The sequence below is a fragment of the Callorhinchus milii genome, unplaced genomic scaffold (assembly GCF_018977255.1).
Source record: "Callorhinchus milii isolate IMCB2004 unplaced genomic scaffold, IMCB_Cmil_1.0 Scaffold15, whole genome shotgun sequence".
NCBI classification, from domain to species: Eukaryota; Metazoa; Chordata; class Chondrichthyes; order Chimaeriformes; family Callorhinchidae; genus Callorhinchus; species Callorhinchus milii.
In genome coordinates, this window is record NW_024704756.1 from 8,291,720 (window position 1) to 8,315,860 (window position 24,141).

The 24,141-nt window shown below is 37.7% G+C and overlaps 1 protein-coding gene across 1 annotated transcript in view; it reads right to left on the reverse strand.

The window, feature by feature from the left end:
• Positions 1-24,141, reverse strand: part of si:ch211-26b3.4 (connector enhancer of kinase suppressor of ras 2) — a 160,802-nt gene that overhangs the window by 17,889 nt on the left and 118,772 nt on the right. Inside the window, exons 14-19 of the mRNA XM_007892010.2 lie at positions 17,956-17,990; positions 12,116-12,164; positions 6,676-6,724; positions 4,961-5,133; positions 3,280-3,353; positions 2,959-3,030 (exon numbers count right to left, since the gene is read on the reverse strand). Of these exons, the coding sequence (XP_007890201.2) occupies positions 2,959-3,030; positions 3,280-3,353; positions 4,961-5,133; positions 6,676-6,724; positions 12,116-12,164; positions 17,956-17,990 (452 nt within the window). The remainder of the gene's footprint in view (positions 1-2,958; positions 3,031-3,279; positions 3,354-4,960; positions 5,134-6,675; positions 6,725-12,115; positions 12,165-17,955; positions 17,991-24,141) is intronic.

Below are 24,141 nucleotides of genomic sequence, written 5' to 3' on the forward strand. Positions count from 1 at the left end.
TTATTTTATTCTTCCCAGACCTTTTGAAACCTTTATTTTCAACAACAACAACAAGATTACATTTATAGAGCGCCTTTCACATTGGGAGGACGTCCCAAAGTATCTGATTGTGATACATATTCACTGACTCAATATGTTTCTAAAAAGGTATTTTAAATTCAATAAGTATCTGGAAAGATACAAACAAATGGTACATTCACTGATGAGTTTGAATAGATTGGGACTATCATATTGATCAATATTCATTAGTGTTCTACTTTTAAAACACAAACTGGCTCATTGGCCTTCATCAAAACTGCAACTGCTTCTATATTACATTAAGAAAGACTGGTCTTCACGCATAAAACATCAGTAAACTTGAGTTCAAAAGGATTGTTACTTAGCAACCTGAATCGACTTTTACCGTGCATCTTGGTATGTTAGCCTACTGATGTTCAAGCTTACTGATGAAAAATAATATATACTCTGTGTTATATACTGCTAATTAGTCTTCAGCTGAGATACCAGCAAAGGATCAGAACCACTTTGATGGCTTTTGGATGTCTGGAAGATGTGAAAGTGCAATACATACAGTTCAAAATACTTCTGATGAAATAAAGTTGCTGCTGTCAATTATTCCTTCCAAAGAAAAATGTTGCCCTCATCTTAGCAGAAATGGCAACTTGCTATTAAAGCACTAGTGAATAAACATTCCAGCCATGAATTGGATTTTGCTCTTTTGATGGTGATAATCTTTCTTTTTCTCTTCAAGATCATGTTTTTCCTTCAACTATTTTTAGTAGTCTATTAAAGCTTAAACCTTTCAGTTCTCCCTTACTGGGAAAAGCCTGCGATTAGTTTAGCACACATTTTGCACTGGGAAATGTTTCCCTGGGCATTTAAACTCAGTCACATGTATTACTGTACATGTTGGAGTTTGAATGGTTGCAAAAAATACTGTGTTGCCGCAGGAGCCTTGTAATTAGATCTATATCGGGAGTAACCAGAGCTTTAAGATTGATTTGACAGAAATAGAAAAGAAAACCGCAGGTTGAAAATCTGAGGTTCAAATTATCACAGTCTTGGGCGTATGGCCATTGTTCTAAAATGTAAAATTGTACACAATATTGGAAAATTATTTAATATTAATTTGCAAGCTTAGTTTCCACAGTTCCTCTAATCCCTTCATGCCTTCGCACCTCCATATCTATCCGATTTGCTTACCCACCACTCCCCTACCCACTGCCTCAGCTCAGTTGGCTCCGGCCTCCTGTTCGTCCGCCATCCCCTCCGCTCCACCAGTGTGGCCGTGCCTTCAGTCACTATCCCCCGAAATTCTGGCACTCTCTCCCTCTATCCCTCCACCTTGCCCCCTCCTGCTCCACTTTCAAATCCCGCCTAAAGATCTTCCTTTTTGATCGTGCTTATGGTCACTTCTCCCCATCCCTCTCCCCCTGGCTTGGGGTCAGACTCCGCCACTTTCATGCACTCCGGGATGCTACCCCATGTGAAGGGCGCTATATAAATGCAAGTTGTTGTTGTTCTTTCAGATTATATTTTGTTTTGAAATGGAATGCTAAAACATGCATGTCACATGGAATAAGTGACATATCCTTATAGCGCTCTCCAAAGCACAAAAGAAAGGCAAATTGGAATGAGAGAACTCTTTTAAGGGGTTGATTGGAGTCATGTCATCTGCATGATAGCATTTTGATGAGATAATTTTACATTTCTGGAGAAGAAGTCATAAGCCATTCTGATTACTGGAACTATTTTTTGTTGAAAAACTTGTTTGAAGATAATGTTCAAAGTATAAGTATTGTACACAATAGCTTAATTAGTGCTAGTATAGCCTCCAGAGGCACCAAAATCATGCTACAAAGGAATAAATTTAATCATTCAACTCTGAATTTAAAGAATATATATCAGATTAATGTTTGACTTTTGCTGCACATGATGTTGGTTGTGAAGACCTGTGGGTTAGGATTTATGCACCAATCTTAAATTAGTCATGATTTTGTCACTCATAAATTATCAGGTGAATTGACTCATCACATTCTATCTGCTGTATCCAAGAAGTTCACAGCTAAGACTTATCAAAAACACTATTATTAAAAAACGGCAATATTTAACGGTCTGTTCTCCAGACCAGAAGAGGTCGAGAAGCAACTTGACAGGGGCTTTGTAAAACTATTCAGGGATTTGATGAAAAACAACAGCAACAACAACAACTTGTACTTATATAGTGCCCTTCACATGGGTAGCATCTCGGAGTACTGATGAAGTAAACAGGAAGAAATTACTTCCATTGCCAGTGGGAACTAGAGGGTACAGATTTAAGGTAGATACCAAAAGAGCAAAGGGAACAGTTAGGATAATTGTTATTGCACAGAGGGCGTTGGTTTATCTGGACCAATGGTTGAGGCAGAATCCATGCAAGCTTTTAGGAGGGCTTTAAATAACTTCACAAGATTAGTTTGGATGAAGAAAGTTCTTTGGCTCATGCAATACCCTTCTAGAATATCCACCCTACCATCCTCACATTATAACATCAAGTTGCTTTTTAAACGAGTCCAGATGTCCTGCCCGCAACCACCCTTCCTGGCAACTTGTTGCAATCATTAATTACCCTCTTGGCAAAGAAAATCTTCCTGTCTTTTGTCCTGAAACTACCCTTAGCAACTCTAAACCTTGTTCTACTATCTTGATGCAGTCGATTGTACTGGGTTTAATTCTTTAATCTCATTTAAATTTTTAAACATCTCTATAAACTCCCCTCTGAGTTGCCTCCTCTCAAGACTGGAATATCTAAAAAAAAAGGCAGATGAATAAACTAAATGGATAGCTGTTTCAAAGATCCAGCATGCACACATAAGGGCCAAATGGCCTTCTTCATCGGTGATAATTTCTAATGGTTCTATAGAAACACAAACCTACCAATACTCATGAACATAATTGGTCAGAACTGAACATTTTTACCTATTCATTTCTTCCAAGCCGTCAGTTGCAAAGTAGAAGCTCTTAATTTTGGGATGGCAAGCCTTGAATGCACTTAAGGGAAAAAAGAACACCACAGTCAAAACATTCAGAGCAACACAAAGAAAGTTAATAATTTAGACAGTATATTTTTCCATTTTTAGAAATGGATATTTCTTAATTGCAGAAACTTGTCTGATAGAGAGAAAAAATCTGCCAGCACCACTTGATACGAATAGATGCTTAAAGCTTTCCAAATGAATTCACTAGTTGCTCCTGATTTTTTTTGAAAATCACACAGCCAGACTGCAATATTATACTTACTGTTTCCTTCTGCATTCAACAGCTCTGTCTATCCTAAACTCAGGCAAGCTGATAAACCCTTCAGCCTTTTCATCCTGCCAAAAAGAAGCAGAGTGCTCAGTGATTATTATCATATGTAAAACAAAGCTTTGCTTTTGGAGGAGACCTTTATTTTCTTACTTGAACAATATCTATCTTTCCGTTTCTCTTAAAGTTCAAAATATGGCATTGAATATTAAAGCATATAGATTTAGATAAAAATAAGGAATAGTGAAATCTCATGAATTCCTGACATAACGTCCCACCACTGCGGTACTTTAAATAGTTCTGATTTTAAAACATAAATTCTTGCAGTCATGAGCTGGGCCCATAGAAAAGCGCGGCTGCAATTCTTCTGTGGAATCTGCTATAAACAACATCCTCCACTATAAACACTCTTCTGCTGTTTATAGCCGCTGCAATTTTCCGTAAAACATGTCAATTTTGCCCACAACCCTCACCAAATTTCCCCACTATTGTTGGCAAATATTTCTGCAATTTTCCATTGGCCCTGGTCATGAGTTATCTTTCAAATGCATAATATTTGTGCTTTTTGTGTGATAGCCCCCAACTGTTATAATTAAACCTCCCAAAATAATTTCATTCCATTTTGACTTCTGCTCTTTCTTACGTGTTACAGTGGGTGCTTTGAAAGTATGAAAGTATTTTTCGTGCCTTTGTTAATGGTGGCACCATTATTTCTTTAATGCTTTTATTTTGATAATTAATCAAATGCACTTCCTTGTGTTTGAACCAAATGATGACAGCATCAGCATCAAAAAATCATTGATTTCCATATGTATTCATCAAGATACATTTTTCAAGCATAAATATATCAAAGCCAATCTATATTTCATTGACTTTTCATGCAACTGATGGTTGCTCACCATTTTAGTGCAAGTTTTAGATTCACAGGGTTTGTTTTACATTTAGCAATCAGGTGGGAGATCAAAACTATCTGCAACTAAGATATTTGGACTGAAAACAGAGTTTAGCACACAGGAGAAATCAGTGAAATTACTGGGCAATAAGACAAAAGAAATTAAGGTGAAAAACAGCAATATTACATAAGAGCCAATAGTCTTGAGCATAATCAACTGCACTTATGACACACATCACATTAAATTGAAATTGAAACATTAAGGTTTCAATTCAATAAATGCACCTATTCAACACATGGCTGCTTTAGTGTTCTGATCAGATGGGGGTAACTACCTTTATAACCGGCATCATAATGCTGCTGAAACTGCTGTCAATTTGCAAATTGAGCACCTTACGTGAACCATTTCAGTTTTAATACCGTTAATGGGCAAAGGTCAAGAGAGTTGTTCCCAAAGTCACTTTACTTTACTTCAATCTTAGAACAATGCTTGCTACTGTGTCAGTGCAATTTAGCACTCGCTGACAAATCATCCGTATGTCTCCCAAGGATTCATCTTGCAAAACATAGGGCTTATCACTGAGTTCCTGAGCTTGCCCATTGCCATACGACACAGAAGTTAGCTATGTTTCTTTCATGTCTTGAAGGAATGATAATTAGGATAATATTGTGCACACAATATCAATATAATTCACTGATTTTGAATAAACCTCCTTGCGAATCAATATTTCTTTTGATTGCTTTGAAAAAAGAAGAGAATGAAAAAAGGACAGTGTTCCTTACATTTTGGTTTGTGTACCAATAAAGCGATGCTTCCTTCAGAATAAACCAATATTTTTTCCATTTCTGAGTGAAGTATCCTTTGGCATCTTTTTTCTTCCACAACCAACCCTCACAATCCCCGTGGCCTAAGTCCTTGCAGGAAATCCGCCTTCTGCTTCCACTGGTCAAAGAACCTGGCAGCAATAATTAAGCAATATAAAGGGAATGAAAATACCAACAAACAACACAATATCAATGAATCAGTTTATATTAATTTACTATGAGCGTCACTAAGTACTGGCCTCACTTGGAGATCACCACCTATTAAGTAATAAAATAATAATTTTTGCATTCAACCCTACCAAGTCATCAAAATGTTTCAAAGTGCTTCACAGAATTTACTGTAAAGAGAAGTGATTGCGTATTTTGTTGGCAAAGTTGTTATTTGGAATATTTCCATAACCTAACAGCTTTAGATATTTATTCAGATATCTATTGTGATATTCTCCAATGACCACTAACATTTACCACAGCTATAGCGTATTTTAACCTACATGACAAAAGCTGAATGTCAACATATTAATTCATTCCCTTCTGATAACGGATTAGAAAAAAGAATGCCAGATTTCACAGATTTCGGATCAACTGATCCAAACATACAATCAAGTAAAGTAAGTAAAGGATACCAACATACTTTGGAGCTGAATATTAAAAAGAATTTAATGAGCAAACAGTCACCTATTTCATGAAGTATGGTTGTCAGTTAACACAGGTGATTTGTGCGGTAAACAAAGCAATATTCTATTGGTGTTGGGCTTTCTTATATATTTTTTGAATAGAAAATTATTATTTTGAATATACTATTTGCACGCATGGATGGCAGGAGATTGCAGGGTGATGAAATGCTGTGTTGCTGCAGTACGGATAGGTTGCTGTCAGGTGGCGTTCTGCTGCCAGGGGATTGTTATGTAACATGGACTGTGGGAGGGGGACTTCATTGGTGAAGTATGGAGCAGCTGCTTTACACATGTCCTGGTGGGTTTGTCTGTACAGTTCACAACATTGTCAGTCTGCAATCCTGTTCCATTCAGTGTGACCATACCCACAGTATGCCACGTGTATTTGATCACTCGCGACCAGGGCCAATAGAAAAATGCGGAAATGTTTGCCCCAAATTGCGGGGAAATTCGGCAGATGTTGCGGATATACTCCGACACACACTCATTGACACAGACAGACACACACGCACAGACACGCTCACAAAAGCGCAGTGGTCAATGATGGAGGGGAGGGGACATGCAGGAGGCAGGAGCAAACTGAGCAAAGGCAGCAGGTAGTCGAGTAGGGTGTAAGCAGGTTGGACACCAAGGGATATGCCAGGGCATGAAGTGATTTGTACGCAAGGTTAAGGATCTTAAAATTGATCCGTTCTATGATAGGGAGTCAGTGGAGCCTATCAAGTACTGGAGTGATGTGGGTGATAATAATAATCATAATCATCCTTGCATTTGATATCGCGCCTGATCACGTCATTGAGAGTCTCAAGGCGCTTCACAGAGTATCCTGTAAAGTGTAGTGACTGTATATTTTGTGAGTTTTGTGCGGGTGAGGATACAGCGGCAGCGATTTGAATTAGCTGGATTTTATGAATGGTCAATAATGTAACATTAGGCAAATTTTATTAAAAAATTACTCTGAAAAAGTGACATCTTTAAACTTTCTTACAAATTTCCTACCTTTGGTTCTCTTTTTGGTTTTAGACCTCAGAGAAGCGTAATGAAAAGACTGCAAAAGGAGACAAACAAGTTAATTAAATATTTATAGTTAGCACACAGATATTTTATATAAAAAAATCAAATATGCTAATAAAAAACAAAGAATATTAATTTTGTAACTGTCAAGTTTCTAACAAGATCGCACCATTTATTTTACAATCCATAATGTATTCATCCCACTCATTCTCATTCACAGCCTTCAAAGAAACAGGAGAGGTATAAAACTGATAGTGCTAAGGCACGCTAACATTGCCTTTCAGTATAAATGCTGCAGTGACCACTGATGGGAACCAAGAGGTTTAAAGACATCACTACATGCTGGAAACAACTGTGCAGATCTATGTGGTGACATGAGAATCATTCATCAAGGCTGCGTGAGAAATGTTACAGCGGCATTCAACACTGAGAACATCAGTAGGTAAAATAACAACTGCACAATATCAAAGAGCAGCATAGTCAGTAATGTAACGGCCCTCCAGTTTCACCCATAGTTTCTCTAAGATCTACCTTGAAACCACTTCAAGCTTCCACTCACAGTGGTATGTGAAATGTATTATTCTGTTTAATTATAAAAATAGGTTTAAAGTGACATTACTGTTGCGTGAAACATGTTTGGCAAAAAAGTTGCAATATTGAAGAAATCATATATTCATGTTTGCAAAACATGAATAAACGTCTCCTTAAAAGAATCCCCTCCGCCCCCCCACAGCAACTGAAGTAATTGCACACAATGCATAAACATTAATATTTGTGCTTGACCCTTAATGCAGGAAACAGAAAATGAATTCCTATAACTGTGCCTTTTAACTGTGATGGATATCTAGCCCTGGACTGCAAGTCTACAAATATTTTCATTGTTATCACTATAATGTACTGGAACTCTAAAAACTGCCGTGCACATATAATGGAGACAGGAATGCATACATGAAGGGGGAAGGGAATAAAGGGGTATGAGGGAAGTGATTAGAAGGGGTGGTGGTTTGTGTGGAATATAAACCCCGGCATGGCCTGTTTCCATGCTGCTGAATGACTTGTTTCTGTGCTGCAATGTTCTTTGTAATAGCAAATTCTGTTTAAAGAACGGATGGGTTAAGCCCTGGAAGACCCACCAGTTAATCCGGCACAAAAAGCAAATCTTAAAGTGTCCTTTTAAAAAAAAGTGTGGAGGCATTTATTCCATAAACAGTATAGTCAGATTATGCAAGATCGGAAGGCAACAGATCAGAACCTTTCAGAAGAATCTACTAGCAATGTACGTTATAAATAAAAAATAAATAGCTCTTGTGTGAGGTACTGCACACAGCTGGAGTCTAACATTTCTTTGATCAAATGCTCTCCAGACAGTTTGCAGGACTTTCCAGCTTGTCAGAAAGAGGACGTCTAAAAACAGAGCACTAAGAACTAAGAACAGTGCTTTATCCACTGAGTGTTTCCTGCCTTTGTTAATGTTATGCAGAAAGGCTTGCATAAATCATTTAGAGATGGCATGAAGCTCCTGACAAACTACAACCTGCACCTTTTCACAGAGCTGCAATTGATTTCTGTGTTTTGCTGTGGTAACTATTTGCACAAAACAGTAAATAGAACTGTTTGTTTCAGTGAAGTGTGGCATTAACTGCAATCATTAAGCTCCATGTCACATCTTGATTCAATGAGTTTATTCCCTACACAGAATAAACAAAATAATGCTATAGGTATATCAGCCGTAAAGAGATGTGCAAGCATGATAAGGTTGAGACATTTACTATGAATTTAGCTCTGCCCCACAAACAAGATGTCTAGCCTCCACTTTGGACATCACAGCTACAAAGAGATCAGGGATTCAGAAGAAAGGGGCTCTGGAATCTGCAATATCTCCATTCTGCACGTTGATACTTAGAATAAAGAAGTTGGATTGTAGCCAGAGAATAATAATCCTTGCATTTGATATAGCGCTCACGTTGGGAGGACGTCCCAAAGCGCTTCACAGAACACACTGTAAAGTGAATTGACTGTATATTTGTGGGCGAACGCGGCAGCCAATTGCGCACAGCAATGTCCCACAAACAGTCGTAGATTGAAAATGAGCAATTTATTATTGTTTTTGGTTTTGGAGGGATTATTATTAGGCGTGTGGAGTAAGGAAACTTGCCCAAGGTTTCGCCCTGCCTGGAATTGAACTCAGGTCTCTCGCTTGCAAAGCGAGTGCTCTAACCACTGAGGTAGGCACCTGGTGGCAGTCAGATCAGTGTAAATCGTCGTAAATTGGAAATCGAATTCCAGAGGGTTGGCCTGAGAAACATCCAGGATTTGTGATTCTCACAAATTACTCCCATCCCACCCCAACCATGTCTCAGAATGAAGTATTCCTATTGCCTCACTCTGGAATATTTTCCCACCATAAAATTAAGTTGGTCCTGTATCCTCTGAAACTTGTTGCTTGGACTTGTCAGCTTCAGGATCTATTCTCCTGTGGATGTATTGAAGAAAATTATATAACTGTCAGATTTGGTGCAGTTTATTTTAATATTCTGCTGATTGAAGAATTGCTCCTTTAATCCTGAAGGATGTGATTTAAGCATGTGTTCCCTCAACTAATTGGATTTGACAGAAAAATTGTGGCGCTTTCTGAAAATGCAGTTGTTAGACATTTGTGGTAAAATAATTAATCCTCTCTTTATCTTTTTGCTGTGTTTATGGAAATGGAGTGTGACAAGGTACAATTATTACCCTATGTTTTGCTGATTTGATATAAGAACACTGTATTAAATATAATGCTAATTACAGGTCATTATGATGGAAAATTCTATGGATTGAAGTACATTGATATAAAGGACCATATTTTCTGCAAAGTAACAGCAAACATTTAAATCTGCTAGAGGAATTTCTATTATTATAGAAGTATTGATCGCTGGCAGACACTTCAGAAAATATAGTGGTCTCATTTCTGTGTACTACTTAGGCGATCTTTTCCCATGTTCTACCGCTCATTTTTTCCATGTTAGTGCGAGTATGAGATGGGTTCTGTGTTAATCCAGTCTCACTTACTATTAAAAAGCTGTTGTTGCTTCTACCTCTCCTGGCAATAAAAAATGTTTTTTTAAACTATTATTGACTTGACTGATGGAACACATTTGTAAGAAATTCCATTTTCCTTAATTATGATTTTGTTTCATGTGGAAGAAAATGGCCTCAGGTTTGGGAATACCTTGTGTATTGTACTATCATTGTCTTCCCAAGGAAGTGTGTAAATATATTCTTCCAATGATTTCATTTGTATTTATTTAATGACATAAATGGCTCTTTTGTGTAAGTATAATAACTTATCAGAAGGATGCCTCAAGGTACAAAGCAGCTCCAGTGATTTGGTGGACGCACACTGACTCATTCTGAAAATAATAGAGGTAAGATATTCAGCTGGTCGATGAATAATGTTTGGGAGACTGTTAAGCACTTTGAGACATCTTCCTGTTGTGAAAGGTGTTACATAAAGTAAATCTGTTGTTCTTGTTGTATGTGTATAATAGGATTTCACCTATTATATGCTGCCAACTGTGGCAACTTTACATACCAGCTAACAGAATTTCATTCCATAGGTTTGGCCTTGTATTTCTTCAATATCAGGTTGTCACATTTATTTAGTAGATACTCCAGATAATTTATACCCACCTCAAAATATATCTACAGCTTATTATTCACATTGAAATTGCAAAGATAGATTTGTTTTTACAATTATGAGGAATGGTTTTCCTGACGCTTTAAGTTATTGCACTGGACGTTTGGAGTTATGTTCTTAAAGATTATCATTATGGCAGATTCTTGAGCAAGACAAGCCATTTATCTTCTAAGACAGTTTAATTTTTTCTCCAATAAATAATAGATTTTATGGAAGTCACATTAAATGGGAAGCAGATTGTCATCTGAGGCCTGAATTATTAAAGTTAAACAATTTTAGTTTTCTGACGTAGAGAGATACCTGAACTGTATGACAGACTGCTAATTCTGCTGTGTGAATTGCTTTGTGCCATGGTATAGTTTAAAAGGTTGAAGGTGATGTACAACTATGACAGGCATCCTGAACAGTACACAAAATGAGCATGGCAATGACTATTTAGTGTTCCAGTGGAGTGTAAAAAGAGGCAAGTAAAAGTCATAGTTCACGTCTAAGTTTAGGACCACAACATCGGTGTGTTATCGGCAAACCAGAGACACATTGTGCTACACAAGCTTTACAAAGAGATGAACAATCAGTGGAAACATAACGTGTTTTAAACCACACTGATACAGTGCTCCTAAAATTCAAGAATTTAACACAGAGGAACTCAGCACATCAGGACTCCCATCATGCTGTGCCGCTAAGTGGTACAATGTTGGCTTGTGTCCTCTGTTCCTGCTCCTGCACCTCCACACAGTAAGATATCAATTTCAGGTGTACTATCATGGGAAGGTGCTGAGCAGAGGAGAGATATCTGCAAGTCTCAAACTGAATGCTTCATCAAGTGGTCAAGAACTTGTAAAACTTCACCAATTTCAGGCATTAATTGTGACTGGGAGTCCTTGTTTTTCTTCTGTGAAAACTACTGGGGATCTTTACCTTTCTGATTGCTCTTATTTTGAAGAGTTTGCTTATCTATTTATTGACTGTGTATTTGTCGGCGAAAACTCCAGACAATTCACACACAGCAATATCTCACACCAACTATGAAGTGCATGACCAATTTTATTCGCTGAATTCTTGACCAGGACACAGGAGGAACTCCTTTCTCTTGTCGAATAGCACCATAGGATGTTAACTGTCCACCTGAACAGGCAGACGTTTAACATCTCATCTGAAGGATGGATGCACCAAGGCAGAGCTGATACATGTTAGCTTAGTATTTAATTCTGTCTTAGATGCCAGGTCTGCAGTCTGCCTGCCTGGCAGTACATTTCTATTGACTTCTGTTTTGGATCAATTGTTGAAGCATATGGAGTCGAACAAATGAGTAAGATCAAGATAACATTGCATCTTATGCCATGCAATTGAGGGGTTTGCAGATGGATCGTAAGCATTATTTATGTCGTTGTGAAGGAAAGTAAAATTCAGATTTGAAGAACCTAAGTTAACCTATGAATAAAATTTACATAATTTAACCACCGTGTTCATAATTCATTTCTATAATTCCCCCCAAATGGCTTTGGAAATGCTTCCAGTGTAGCAGAGTTTTGTAAACAGTTGCCCAAATAGCCAGTTAATTAAGGCTTTGCGGGAAGAAAGAAAATGTACGTGGGATTGTCACAAGTGATATTCTTCTAGCTTTATATTATCGTGAAGTCAGTTAATTTTGTGCGACCGTCATTTTACATCCAAACAAACTGCATTAAACAGATACATCATATACGCAGTCATTTAAACTGTGCATCTAGTACAGAATTGTCTGACCTTCCTCATTGATGTGCCTCCTTGTCTGTCAACACCAGCACTCGCATACCTGTAGAAACATATCAAAAAACAATGCTGTTAAAAAGCATTATACATTCAGGTGATGGAAAAGTGTCGCAATGTATTTTTTAAGAAGTAATGAAGTACGCTTGCAGTGTTGACTGAATTGCACATTTTTATTGCTTTGATATATTGTGGATTGTTTCATGTTTATTTGAGGAAAATGAATCATTTAATGACGAGATTGTTTGCTCAGAGAATCAGAATAAGGCAGTGGTGCCTTGACAATCAGACTATGGTTGTGACAGGAAACTAAATAAACAATCCCAACACAAGTGACTGCTTCAATTGTCTGATGGGTAAAGGTACAGCACTGTCGTGAAGCCAGAAGATCACAGGTTACTGATCCATACTGAAAGATCTGCTATCAGCTGGGAAACAAATAGCCTCAGTCACCTGGAGAACATAAAAAAAGATCAGCTATGATGCGAGGTTCAAATAGATATCCAGTGACCTCTCCTGGAAGATGCTACTTGGTGGCTGTTCATCAACAATAGGGTTGAGTTTAGCTGTGATGCTCTCCACAGTTGAATGCCTGTTGATAGTCACTGACTGGATTCACAATGGATCCTTAGGTAAGATAAGAACATAAGAACATAAGAATTAGGAGCAAGAGTAGGCCATTCGGCCTCTCAAGCCTACCCCGCCATTCGATAAGATCATGGCTGATCTTCTGACCCAACTCTAATTACCTACCCTATCCCCATATCCCCTAATCCCTCTATTTTTAATAAATCTATCAGTCTCAGCCTTGAAAATGTTCAAGGACTGAGCATCTACAGCCTTCTAGGGTAGTGAATTCCATAAATTCACTACCCTCTGAGTGAAGAAATGTTTACTCAACTCTGTTCTAAAAGGCTGACCCTTAATTTTAAGACTGTGTCCCCTGGTTATAGATTCTTCTCCCGGGGAAACAGACCCTCAGTGTCTACTTTATCCAGCCCTTTAAGAATCTTATGTTTCAATAAGATCTCCCCTAATTCTTCTGTACTCTAGAGAATATAGCCCAAGTTTATTCAGCCTATACTCATAGGTCAGTCCCCTCATCCCAGGAACTAACCTGGTGAATCTACGCTGCGCCCCCTCTAAGGCAAGTATGTCCTTTTTTAAATAAGGAGACCAAAACTGCACACAATACTCTAGGTGCGGTCTCACCAAGGCCCTATACAGTTGCAGCAAAGCTTCCCTACTCTTGTACTCTAAACCTTTTGCAATGAACACCAATATGCCGTTCGCCTTCTTAGTTGCTTGCTGCACCTGCAAACTAACTTTTTGAGACTGGTGTACAAGGACACCCAAATCCCTCTGAACACTAACACTATCTAATCTCTCCCCCTCCAGAAAATAATCTGTTTTTCTACTTTTTCTACCTAGGTGAATAACTTCACACTTTCCCACATTAAATTCCATCTGCCACCTACTTGCCCACTCCTCTAGCCTATCTCTATCCCGTTGCAATCTTTTTGCATCATCCTCAGAGCTTACTCTCCCACCTAGTTTAGTGTCAATCCACGAATTTAGACACGTTACATGCAATGTCCTCGTCTAGATCATTGATGTAAATTGTAAATAGCTGAGGCCCAAGCACTGATCCTTGTGGCACTCCACTAGTCACATCCTGCCAATTCGAGAATGATTTGTTTATCACTACTCTCTGTTTTCTACCCGTTAGCCACTCTTCAATCCATGTAATATGTTCCCATTAATCCCATGGGCCTTAACCTTGTGCAATAGCCTTTTGTGTGGCACTTTGTCAAATGCCTTCTTAAAATCTAAATATACTACATCTACTGGTTCCCCCCTATCTAACCTGCTAGATACATCTTCAAAAAACTCTAAAAGATTAGTTAAGCATGACTTCCCTTTTGTAAAGCCATGTTGACTCTGCCTAATCTTGTTATGGTCTTCCAGGAATCCCATAACGACATCCTTGATTAAGGACTCAAGAATTTTCCCTACCACTGATGTCAGACCAATTGGTCTATAGTTCCCCATCTTTTCTCTCCCATATTGGCAGGCTACAGACTTCATGAATATGGGGACAATATTCATGAATTGGACCCTGTAAGTATCAGCATCCAACTCTCTTTCACTATCTCTCCAGAGGCTTAGGCAGTCAGCAAACAAAATAAACATGGAAGCAAAATATGGGAAAGAATATACATATATTTTAGAGTTAGTGGAGTACTTTTACTCCAGGTTCTATCTGTATTTTTGTAGTGGCAGAGGTCTTTTCTAGGTTGGTGGTCAAAAAAGTTGAGAAGTGATGATACCCATACTAAAGAGTGTAATTGTAATCAATACCAGTTGAACAAATGAAAATCAGCAGTGAAATGACATCTTCATGCACACTGTAATGAGTTAATGTAAGAAAGACATACTTTGCTGAAGACTGTTGCTCCAAAATAAAAAAATAAGTAGCATATTTGCTGTTATAGAAATTAACACGACAACTATCTGTACATGAAGCAAACTTTACTTTGCTATGAAGGAAGGCAGCCTCCAATAATGATTCATCTGACATTAAAGGGTATGACACAAAATGTAGAGATTCATTTAGCCGATTTATTACTATGTTTTGCTTCCATTTAATTTGCCTCAGCAGTTTCATAAGGCCCTACTGCCAAATTCATTACAAGCATAAATCAGGCAAATCAATATCCAATTTTGTTCATAGTTTCTGGTTGTAATAGACAAATGTTAGGTAAAATCTAGATGTGTGTAGGTACCATTCAGTTGAGTGCAGAACAATCATTACTTGCAACACATTTCGCCCAGTCAGAGCCAAATGCTTTCTACTTAGAATCAAAATTTGATTTGTTTCATAAAACTTCCATTTCTTCTTTGGGTTAGGCTGAGACATTCAGCCCCAGTCCCTGATTGTGACTGTCAATCAGAGGCATTGATCGCTGTAGCCAACAGCAAACTCAGCTGAATAGCGAAGAACAGAAGTAGGGCCAAGAGCAAAGTGGCACACTGATGGTAGTCCTTTAGTTTATTTGACTGTTGCCTCCAGAGATAGAATGAAGAACCAGCTTTGGAACCATGTTTGGGGTATATAGTGGCGCCTTAGCTTTAGCTAGGCAGCAGTTGTGCTGTCACAACCATCACTGCAAGCTAAAGAAGATCATAAGTTGGTCATCAGAACTGCCTGCCCATACAATGGATCATTCTTATAGCAATGGATTGTTTGCAAAACAAATGTTGGTTTTGAGGTATGACTGTTGCAGTCTATTGCCAGGTGGAGGTATTGATAGTCTGGGGGGAGGACACCTACAGCCTTTAAGTTTCAAAAGTACAGGTTCATTCAAGCTTCAGCTCTACACATGTGAGGATCAGGTAAGATATTTGTGAAAGGAACACAAATGCATTTACACAGGAATGTGATGGTACCCCAATCGAACCAGACCCTGGTTATTGAGAATAGTCGAGGCTAAGAGCTGTCCCTGAATGTGCCCTTGCTTCTTTTATTCTACACTGATGTTGTTATTTGGGTTCAGGACAGTTGGGGAAACTGCACATTGTCATTCAGGAGAGAGTGCTAACGGTATGACTGAACTTATGCTGAGCACTGAAGCTTTGTAAACAGCATTTGTACTAATGGCTGGAAAAATAGGCCCCAAACAATTATATTTTATTTTTAAATATGCCAATTAGTTCAACAAACGTTGCTAGAAGGAAATCAGTAAATAAGTAACCCTGAGAACATTGATACATCACTAGCAAGAATCTGCTGTTTCTGCACAAATAAAACAAAATAACTTGATCAGTTGAGGACAAAACATATTCTGTTCTCATATATTTCATGAATTCAATTTTAAGAATGTAGAACTGGAGATAAATGTACAGTTTGAATTAAAGAGTATTGTCAAAATACAGTTTTATACATATACTTAATGCTGCACAATATTTCAAAACAAACTTTGGACGTTTTATTTCGCTAAGTACAATGAAACTCAGGCAAAGTATTAACTAGTTTCATTGAGTTGAATTGAGTGAGATCCTTTGCAAACATAAAGTGATTGTATTTCAAAGGGAGAAAAATAGGTCCAAATGATTGTAATAAGACCAGGAAGGAGGAAACGCTTTAGCTAAAATCAAAATTCTGTGAAGTATTGGAATACTGTTCCCAGAATTCCCAGAAATTTATTCAATAGTGATTTGACTGTCCAGTTATTTCATTCAGTTCTGTTTAAATATACTTTTTTCCTATGCTCCAGTTAGATTACCCAGGCTAGCTCCAGGGGGAAGGAAGAACAGTGCAAATGTAGGGAGGTTGGCAATGTGTTTTGTCACCATTGCAATTATTTTGCACCGCATCCTGTCTGGGACCTCACAAATGCAAGGCTACAACATGGGAATGGAAGTAGCTTACAGAAAATACGGGCACTTTTGAAACCGTTTGTAGCACATTTCAAATGACTTACATTTGTCTGACCTTTAAGGATAATATCAAAATCTTGCTCACCTGACTGCGGTAAACAGTGATGGCTGATTGATAATGAAAGACAAAAGGGGAACCTACAGTCACAAGAGGAAATTAATGAGGTTGAAAAGCTCAAAGCCTACGGAATGCTATTGAACTAATTTTGGAAACAACCCTTTTCCTGTAGTGTCCCTAGAAACCAGCTGCTCATCTCATCTGTAAAGCAGAAGAAATGGTTTGGGTTTTAATTAAAGTGGCAGGGTAGCTCTTTCTCTATCCTGACCCTAACTCTTGGGAGGTGAGACTCCAGCAAAAGCAGCAGCCCCAGGGATTCACTATGCAGGCTGTGGTAACTACATGTGAACCTGGATGGGGCCCAGGGAGACCAGAGAAAGACAATGGCTACAGCTGAAGGAAATCCTTGGTTACTGGATGAATCCAATGAAAATCAACATATCTGACCACTCTGTGAAGTTACTCTGTTTAAGAGCCCCGAGATGACACCTGGTGCGAAGGGCACTATATAAATGCAAGCAGTTGCTGTTGTTTTCATTCTGTTCACATCAGACTTTAGTTGGCCATTGGGAACTTGTGACATTAAAACTGAAGGTTGGACTTTTATATATAGTGAGGTATGTGTGTATGTAAACAGTATGTGGTTCCTGGATGAACAGAATTTTACCGAGGCACTGTCAGCACTATTGGATACATAAAGAGTACATAACAGTCAGGAACAAATAAACTATCCATTTTGTACTGACAGCTCTACCTACCATTTAGACCTTGACATTCTGATCCATTCCATCAGTTAAACTGCCTAGATGGCTGTTGCACCATATAATTTCTCTCACTATAAAAACAAAGCAAACTCTCATCCTCTGTCTGGACTTCAGTGTTACAGTGGGGGTTTTGACAAGTTCTCAGTAGTCGGTTAATAAGACTTCAGGATTCCTTGAATTTTTCATTCTTTGATAAGTGGCAAAGTACTAGTGCTATGAGAAAGCAATACAATCTAAGAATAAAGTGTAGATAAAGGAAAGAGAAATGAAGTAGTAGCTTTATCCGACATCAATTGTATTTTATGATCTGTGTGTCAAATATATAGTGCCACTGTATCTGCAATTTCACAGTTCGAGGATTGTAGTTTTGCCTCAGATTAAGGTACTGGCAATATAGTTTGAATGTCCCAATTTTGCACATGTGCTGGAAGGACATTAAGATGACTAAAAAAGTTTTGTTTGAATTTGTACCCTATGCATGTTAAAACCCATGTATCAAGGCAATTGTTTTACAGTTTCAACAATGAAGCATATATTATAAATTCTTTTTAAAAATGTCAAAAGATAAAGATTACCTTTCTGTTTCCCCAACAATAGAATCCCCTGCTCGCTGCAACAACAAAAGATGAAAAATGTTCCGTTAAGTCACCTTTTACCAGAAATTAAACAAACCGTCATTGATCAGACGCTCATTGACGCTGTTCTAACATGCAGGAAATATGACGTCAAATTGTGTACCAGGTTATTAGCGACTCTCATTTCACACAAACAAGCAGATGCAACTCTGCTTCAAGTCAAATGATTTGCCTCTTAAACCCATAATCTCAAGATCTCATTTCTAGTGAAAGCTGACGCTCTATCCTATTTGTGATGTGTCATAGACATTTGAACTGTTTTTAGGCAGAGGTTGTGGTGGCTTTGGAAGAGGCGAAGGCTGGCCCATTTACACATTTGGTAGTTGACAGCAGTTCTGGGTGCAAGTAAAGGCAGCAGGTTGTGGGAGAATAGAAAGAAAGAGATCAAATAAAAAGAATAATAATAATAATTCTTGCATTTGATATAGCACTTTTCACGAGTTCTAAACCTGAAAATGTCTAGAATTAAAATATTTAGAATGCTTCAATGAGCCACCTAATTTAGCTCAGGCTAGCCCAGAGTGATTTCCTACTCTGGGCTAGCCTGGGTTACTTTCTCTATCTGGGGAGACAATTTCTCCATCATGTTTTGTATATTCCTCCCTCTCTAGTCCCAGGGACCCAATAAAGAACACTTTCCTGCTATTTTGACTAATTAAACCTAGTACGGGGAAAATATTCTTTTGAAGACTACTAGCGATAAACACTAATTAGGAAATGGGCCAACTTGCATGATGACTAAGACAAGCATGACTAAAAAGAGAAAAAGAGGATTGAGAATAAATATCTCTTGGGAGATAAACTGCCTTGTCCCTGTCCAAGACTGGAAGGCCTTAAATTGGAAGAGAAGTGGAGGAAGGGAAACCAGACTTGGTCTGAAAACCGCAGTTTCTAAATACAGTGGAAACATATGTGAGTAGTATAATGAGCGAGAAGGGAAAACCAAACAGAATAAATCCTCTTTGCTCTACATTGGATAAGTCAACCCCAAAAGGCAATCCGACCTCTGGAGTATATAACAGGATTCTTTGATATTAAGCTGTGACATTTTAACTTGCAACTCACACTGATTCCAGATAACCCATCATTATTTCTATTATGCAAATAAGGTAGCACAATTATGGAATCTCTTGTTGCAAACAATAACCTTGGAGTGCCTTTCCAATCATCTTGTATTAACTCTCATGCACTTTCTTATGTTAATATGTCATAATATGCACTCGCTGAAGTCACTTCAGAAATATCTGAGACATTTCTGAATAACATTAAGCAACCTGGAGTTTACAGTGTGGATAAATAATAAATGGAAGCATACGTAAGATAAACAAGGCAGGAGGGAATAAAAGACACAAACACATCTTTGAGGTTCAGCTAAAATATTTAAGGCATGAAATGACATCATCTAAGGTACTTATTGACAGTATGACAAACTCACAAGTCCCTCCTTTTCTATTAGTTTACCTAAGTGCTAAACCCTCCTTAGTAAAATGGATCACAGCACTGCCTGAACTATTGTATAAGTATTGCTTCATTTACACTCCACTTTCCCTCAGGTATCTCCCAAGTGTCTGTGCTTAATATCACTTCTGGTTGGAAGAATGTGAATGATGATCTTTTTAGTGTATAATTCTTTAACCTTTTACTGTAATACTATCTTTTCATCTTTACTGTTATTAGTCAGAAATGTTCAAAACCAGTAAAAGAAACTATAGTCACTAGGCTGCTATGCTTATTTTGAAATGTAACATCACCTGTGTCACAGATTAACTCCCAGAGCAAAAAAGCACAGCAGTAAAATGTAATTTTTAGTGTTCGCCTTGAATATGTCATTCACAACATTCTGTTTCTGGTGCCTTGAACCCTTGCCCCATGATGTATCCTTCAGGTTACCACAACACACAAAATATGCAGACAGCGAAGTACCATCAGAATACCAAGGTTCAATACACCTATAGTAAATTTGGCCCACAAACAAAACCAGTCAATCCACTGCACAATATTTCTGTGAAGTGCTTTGAGACGTCTCAACAACATGATAAGGCGCTATACCAAATGCAAGGATGATTGTTATTACTATTCCCCATTTCTGACCACAAAAGACTTGATAAAATGAAGATTACCAGTAACTGCAAAATATATTGGGAAAGTGCTCATGTAGAACAATAGGATTATTTTGCTTGATTATAAGCAGTATTTTATTTAATATAAAAATGCTGCTCAATAAAAACACAATTTGCTTTATTTGTGTACTGCCCATTGGTATGCTATGAACATCATCTCGATTCATTATGCTCAAAAGGCAATCTAAGGGGCAATTCTGTCCCTTAAAATCACTTCCACGACATTACAAACCTCCATATAAACCTTTATATGCACCCACTGATATTCAAAATTACAATCAAATCTAAGTATTTTGGGAAGATAATTAAAGTAAAAGTGTTGTCTTTATACTTAGTGTAAAAAAAAGATTATTAGCCTCGATATGGTTGAATATAATATTCCCAAAACACTGCACATTCAACAAGTTCAAGTGCCATTTAAAGATACGAAGCTCATGCATTTATTTTCAGGAATAAACTCCCAAATATTCATTGCATCTAATGGGCAAGTAAAAATCATTCGTTGCTCTTGCTACATAATAAACATGGGTTTATCTCTTTTCCTACTTTGATAACCTCAGCCTCAACGGTATGGATTTACTATAACATTCTACACATCATTACCAATAATATTTGAATATTACCTTGACACCTTGATTGTTCTCCTGCATCTGCAATATTGATGTTGCCAGCATCCCTATAATTAACTTTGAAGGTTTGATTTTAAACTGGGCACTTACACAGATTTTTAAATAATGCTCTTTACAATACTGTGGAAAGGCTTGTCTCTTGAAAATGTAGCTCTCTATAATGATTCTTGTGTGAATTACTAGTTTAATGATGTGCTTTTAAACTTTGTACTTCCTGCTTATAAATAAACCCAAAGGCATTATTCTGGATACATGGATACACTATGCTGGAATGCCAGACAGATAGTTAATCTGAAACGCGGGCCAATTGTTGAGGGCTTTGATGCACTAGAAACACAATTTTTTGAGTAGATGCTTTGTGCTGTTTACTGTGCAAGAGCAGATCAGATCATGGCCATTTTTTTTCAATAACATACAACATACTGATTATTTAAATAAAATGTAATTGCAATATTAGAATATGTGACTTTACAGGAAATTATTTTCTAGTCGCCAACCTATTGATAATCAACTCTCTTCTGATATTGGATATACAGATAATGCCTACACCCTTTTCTTTAAAGTAATACTGATTGTAAGGCATGAAAGGTTAAGGGGATAGAATAGGCAGTGGGATTGAAAGAAAAACTTCCTCTGAGACTCAGTGCAGATTCAACGGGTGAAATGGCCTCCATCTGCACTGTAAATGCAACATTCTGGGATTCTATCCCGCATGAAGGGTGCTATATAAATGCAAGTAGTTGTTGTTGTAGTGAATGTCTATGGTTCTATTTATCTTAGAAAGATACAAAATCACAAATTTTAAACAGAAGCTTGTTAGAGGCACTGATCAATGTAAATAATTTGATGTGGACAGCTCTGTACAGTTAGGTCACTCAATTGTAAACATACTCTCCTGACTAGTATCATCAATCACATTCCAGCTCTGCATTCACAGGATAGCAAATAAAGGCACCAAATATATTGTGATATTGGTTTCCCCAATAGTAGATTCTTGTTTGATTTGTTCTTAATGTGCTTACTGTGAAGCGCTCTGAGACACCGTCCGGCATGGAGGGCGCTATATAAATCCAAGTTGCTGTTGTTGTTTATCTACAACAAGAAAATGCACACTACCACACCAGATAATATAACTTGATGCTTGTGGAGGCCTGTAGCTCAGTGGTTAGAGCATTCGCCTCTCAAGCAAGAGACCTGGGTTCGATTCCCGGCAGGGTGAAACCTTGGGCAAGTTTCTTTACTCCACACGCCTAATAATAATCCCTCAAGAAAAAAAATAATAAATCGGTCACTTCAATCCACAACTGTTTGTAGGACACTGCTGTGTGCAATTTTGCTGCTGCAATTCGCCCACAAATATACAGTCAATTACTTTACAGTATATTCTGTGAAGAGCTTTGAGACATCTAGAACATGTGAAAAGTGCTATATCAAATGCAAGGATTATTATTATTATATTAGTATTATTATTATTGACACTACATTACCAAAGGTGAAATTGATGAAATGGGACTAGTTTGTATTCAGGGCGTATTTTCCAGCATTAGATTGGCTGCCTCCATCTGTGACTGCACATGTCATTCCTGGTAAGTTATTTATACCATGATATCGATAGATGAAAGGCAGGACTCAACAGTGGTTTATAACAGCATCAATATGTTAATACATGTTACCTCTCATTTTGTATGAATGTTCCACACCGAAGAATCAAAGATGGTGTTGCTATTTGATGTGCTTAATGTTCATATTGAAAGTGCTTGAAAAAGTGTAGTTGATTCTGTTTAATTGGTTATACTTTTCACTACATCTACTTGTAACAGGAACACAAATGCAATGGGCCCTGCTAACTCGGTTCTTTGGGGGTTTCTCCTCCATTGGTTATATGAAATGAATCTTTGATACATGCTTTGAATTGAAAACTCCACTAAGAGATAAGGCTTAACTAATGTTAACCCCTCCATAATGTTGCAAAATCATATGTCAGGAAGGAAGTATACAATACAAAATTACATTTGAATAGTGTCTTTCACGTCGGGAGGACGTCCCAAAGCGTTGAACAGTCAGGGATTTGGACCCGAGCTGGGAATATGCCTTGTATTTGATGGAATATTTTCTAGTATCCAACTATTCCCTATCAGTTTTTCTACAAGGGATTACAAATGTGACCCTAACTCCCACCACTTCAAAAGGTAGAATTAAGTATTTGTGAAAAATGTGACGTTTCATAACAGATTCAATGTGATAATTATCAGAACAATTCCTTTTTTCACCCTGTTAGAGCTTAGATCAGGTACTTAAAAATGAAAGGAGTACAACTGCTTTTCCAAACAGTTATCCCATCAGAGATGAGAGTGTTGTCATGATCTTTGTCTTACTGGTACAAATATGCAAACAGTTGGTACAGCATTGTCTGTCTCTACCCCATCACCAACGAAGAGTCCTGAACTGTGGACAGCCTTCAAATCAAAGTCTGCACAACAGCAATTTCGAGCTAACTCTAGAACTTGGTGGCAAAAAGTAAATAATTTTACACTTAGATGTTTTGAATTACACTGCTCAACCCAGAAATATTCCATACACTTTGCAACAAATTGCTTGAAACTGGTTTCATTTAATTGCAATGATTCACCATGGAAAGTGCAAACAAATAACACTTTGTAACTCACAACAACAACAACTTGCACTTATATAGCGCCCTCCATGCATGGTAGTGTCTCAGAGCGCTTAAAAGTTGTGGAGCCTGACTCCGAGCCGGGGGGAGGTGGGTTTATTTATAAGCAGGAAGTACAGAGTTTAAAAGCACATCATTAAACTAGTAATTCACATAATAATCATTATAGAGAGCTACATTTTGAAGAGACAAGCCTTTCCACAGTATTGTAAAGAGCATTATTTAAAAATCTGTGTAAGTGCCCAGGGGGGAGGTGACCGTAAGCAGGATTGAAGAGGAAGGCTTTCAGGTGGGACTTAAAAAAGGGGAGAGAGGGAGCAAAGCACACTTGACTGCCTGCAATGAACATGAATTATTATTTTCTTTACCAGCCTGATTTCTTAAAAATGTCTTCAATGTTATGTATCGCTTAACAACCCAAACACTGGATTAATATAAGAAACAGCTTGGAATCTATAATGGGAAAAATGGAAGGGTTGACATTAATGAAGGGGAGATCAAATGGGCTGAGATTCTTCACGCCAATGTTTTTCATGATGTTGTGATTGGTATTAAACTACAGAGCTATGACATCAGAGATACACAGGCATGCAGAAATAATCTCCCTGTTCTGATGATAGAAACTCCATGTTCTGCAATGCAGAAAGCTGCTTTTTATTTGAGAAAATACAAACTTGTGTCGCTTTTACTAAGTTTCTATTTATTT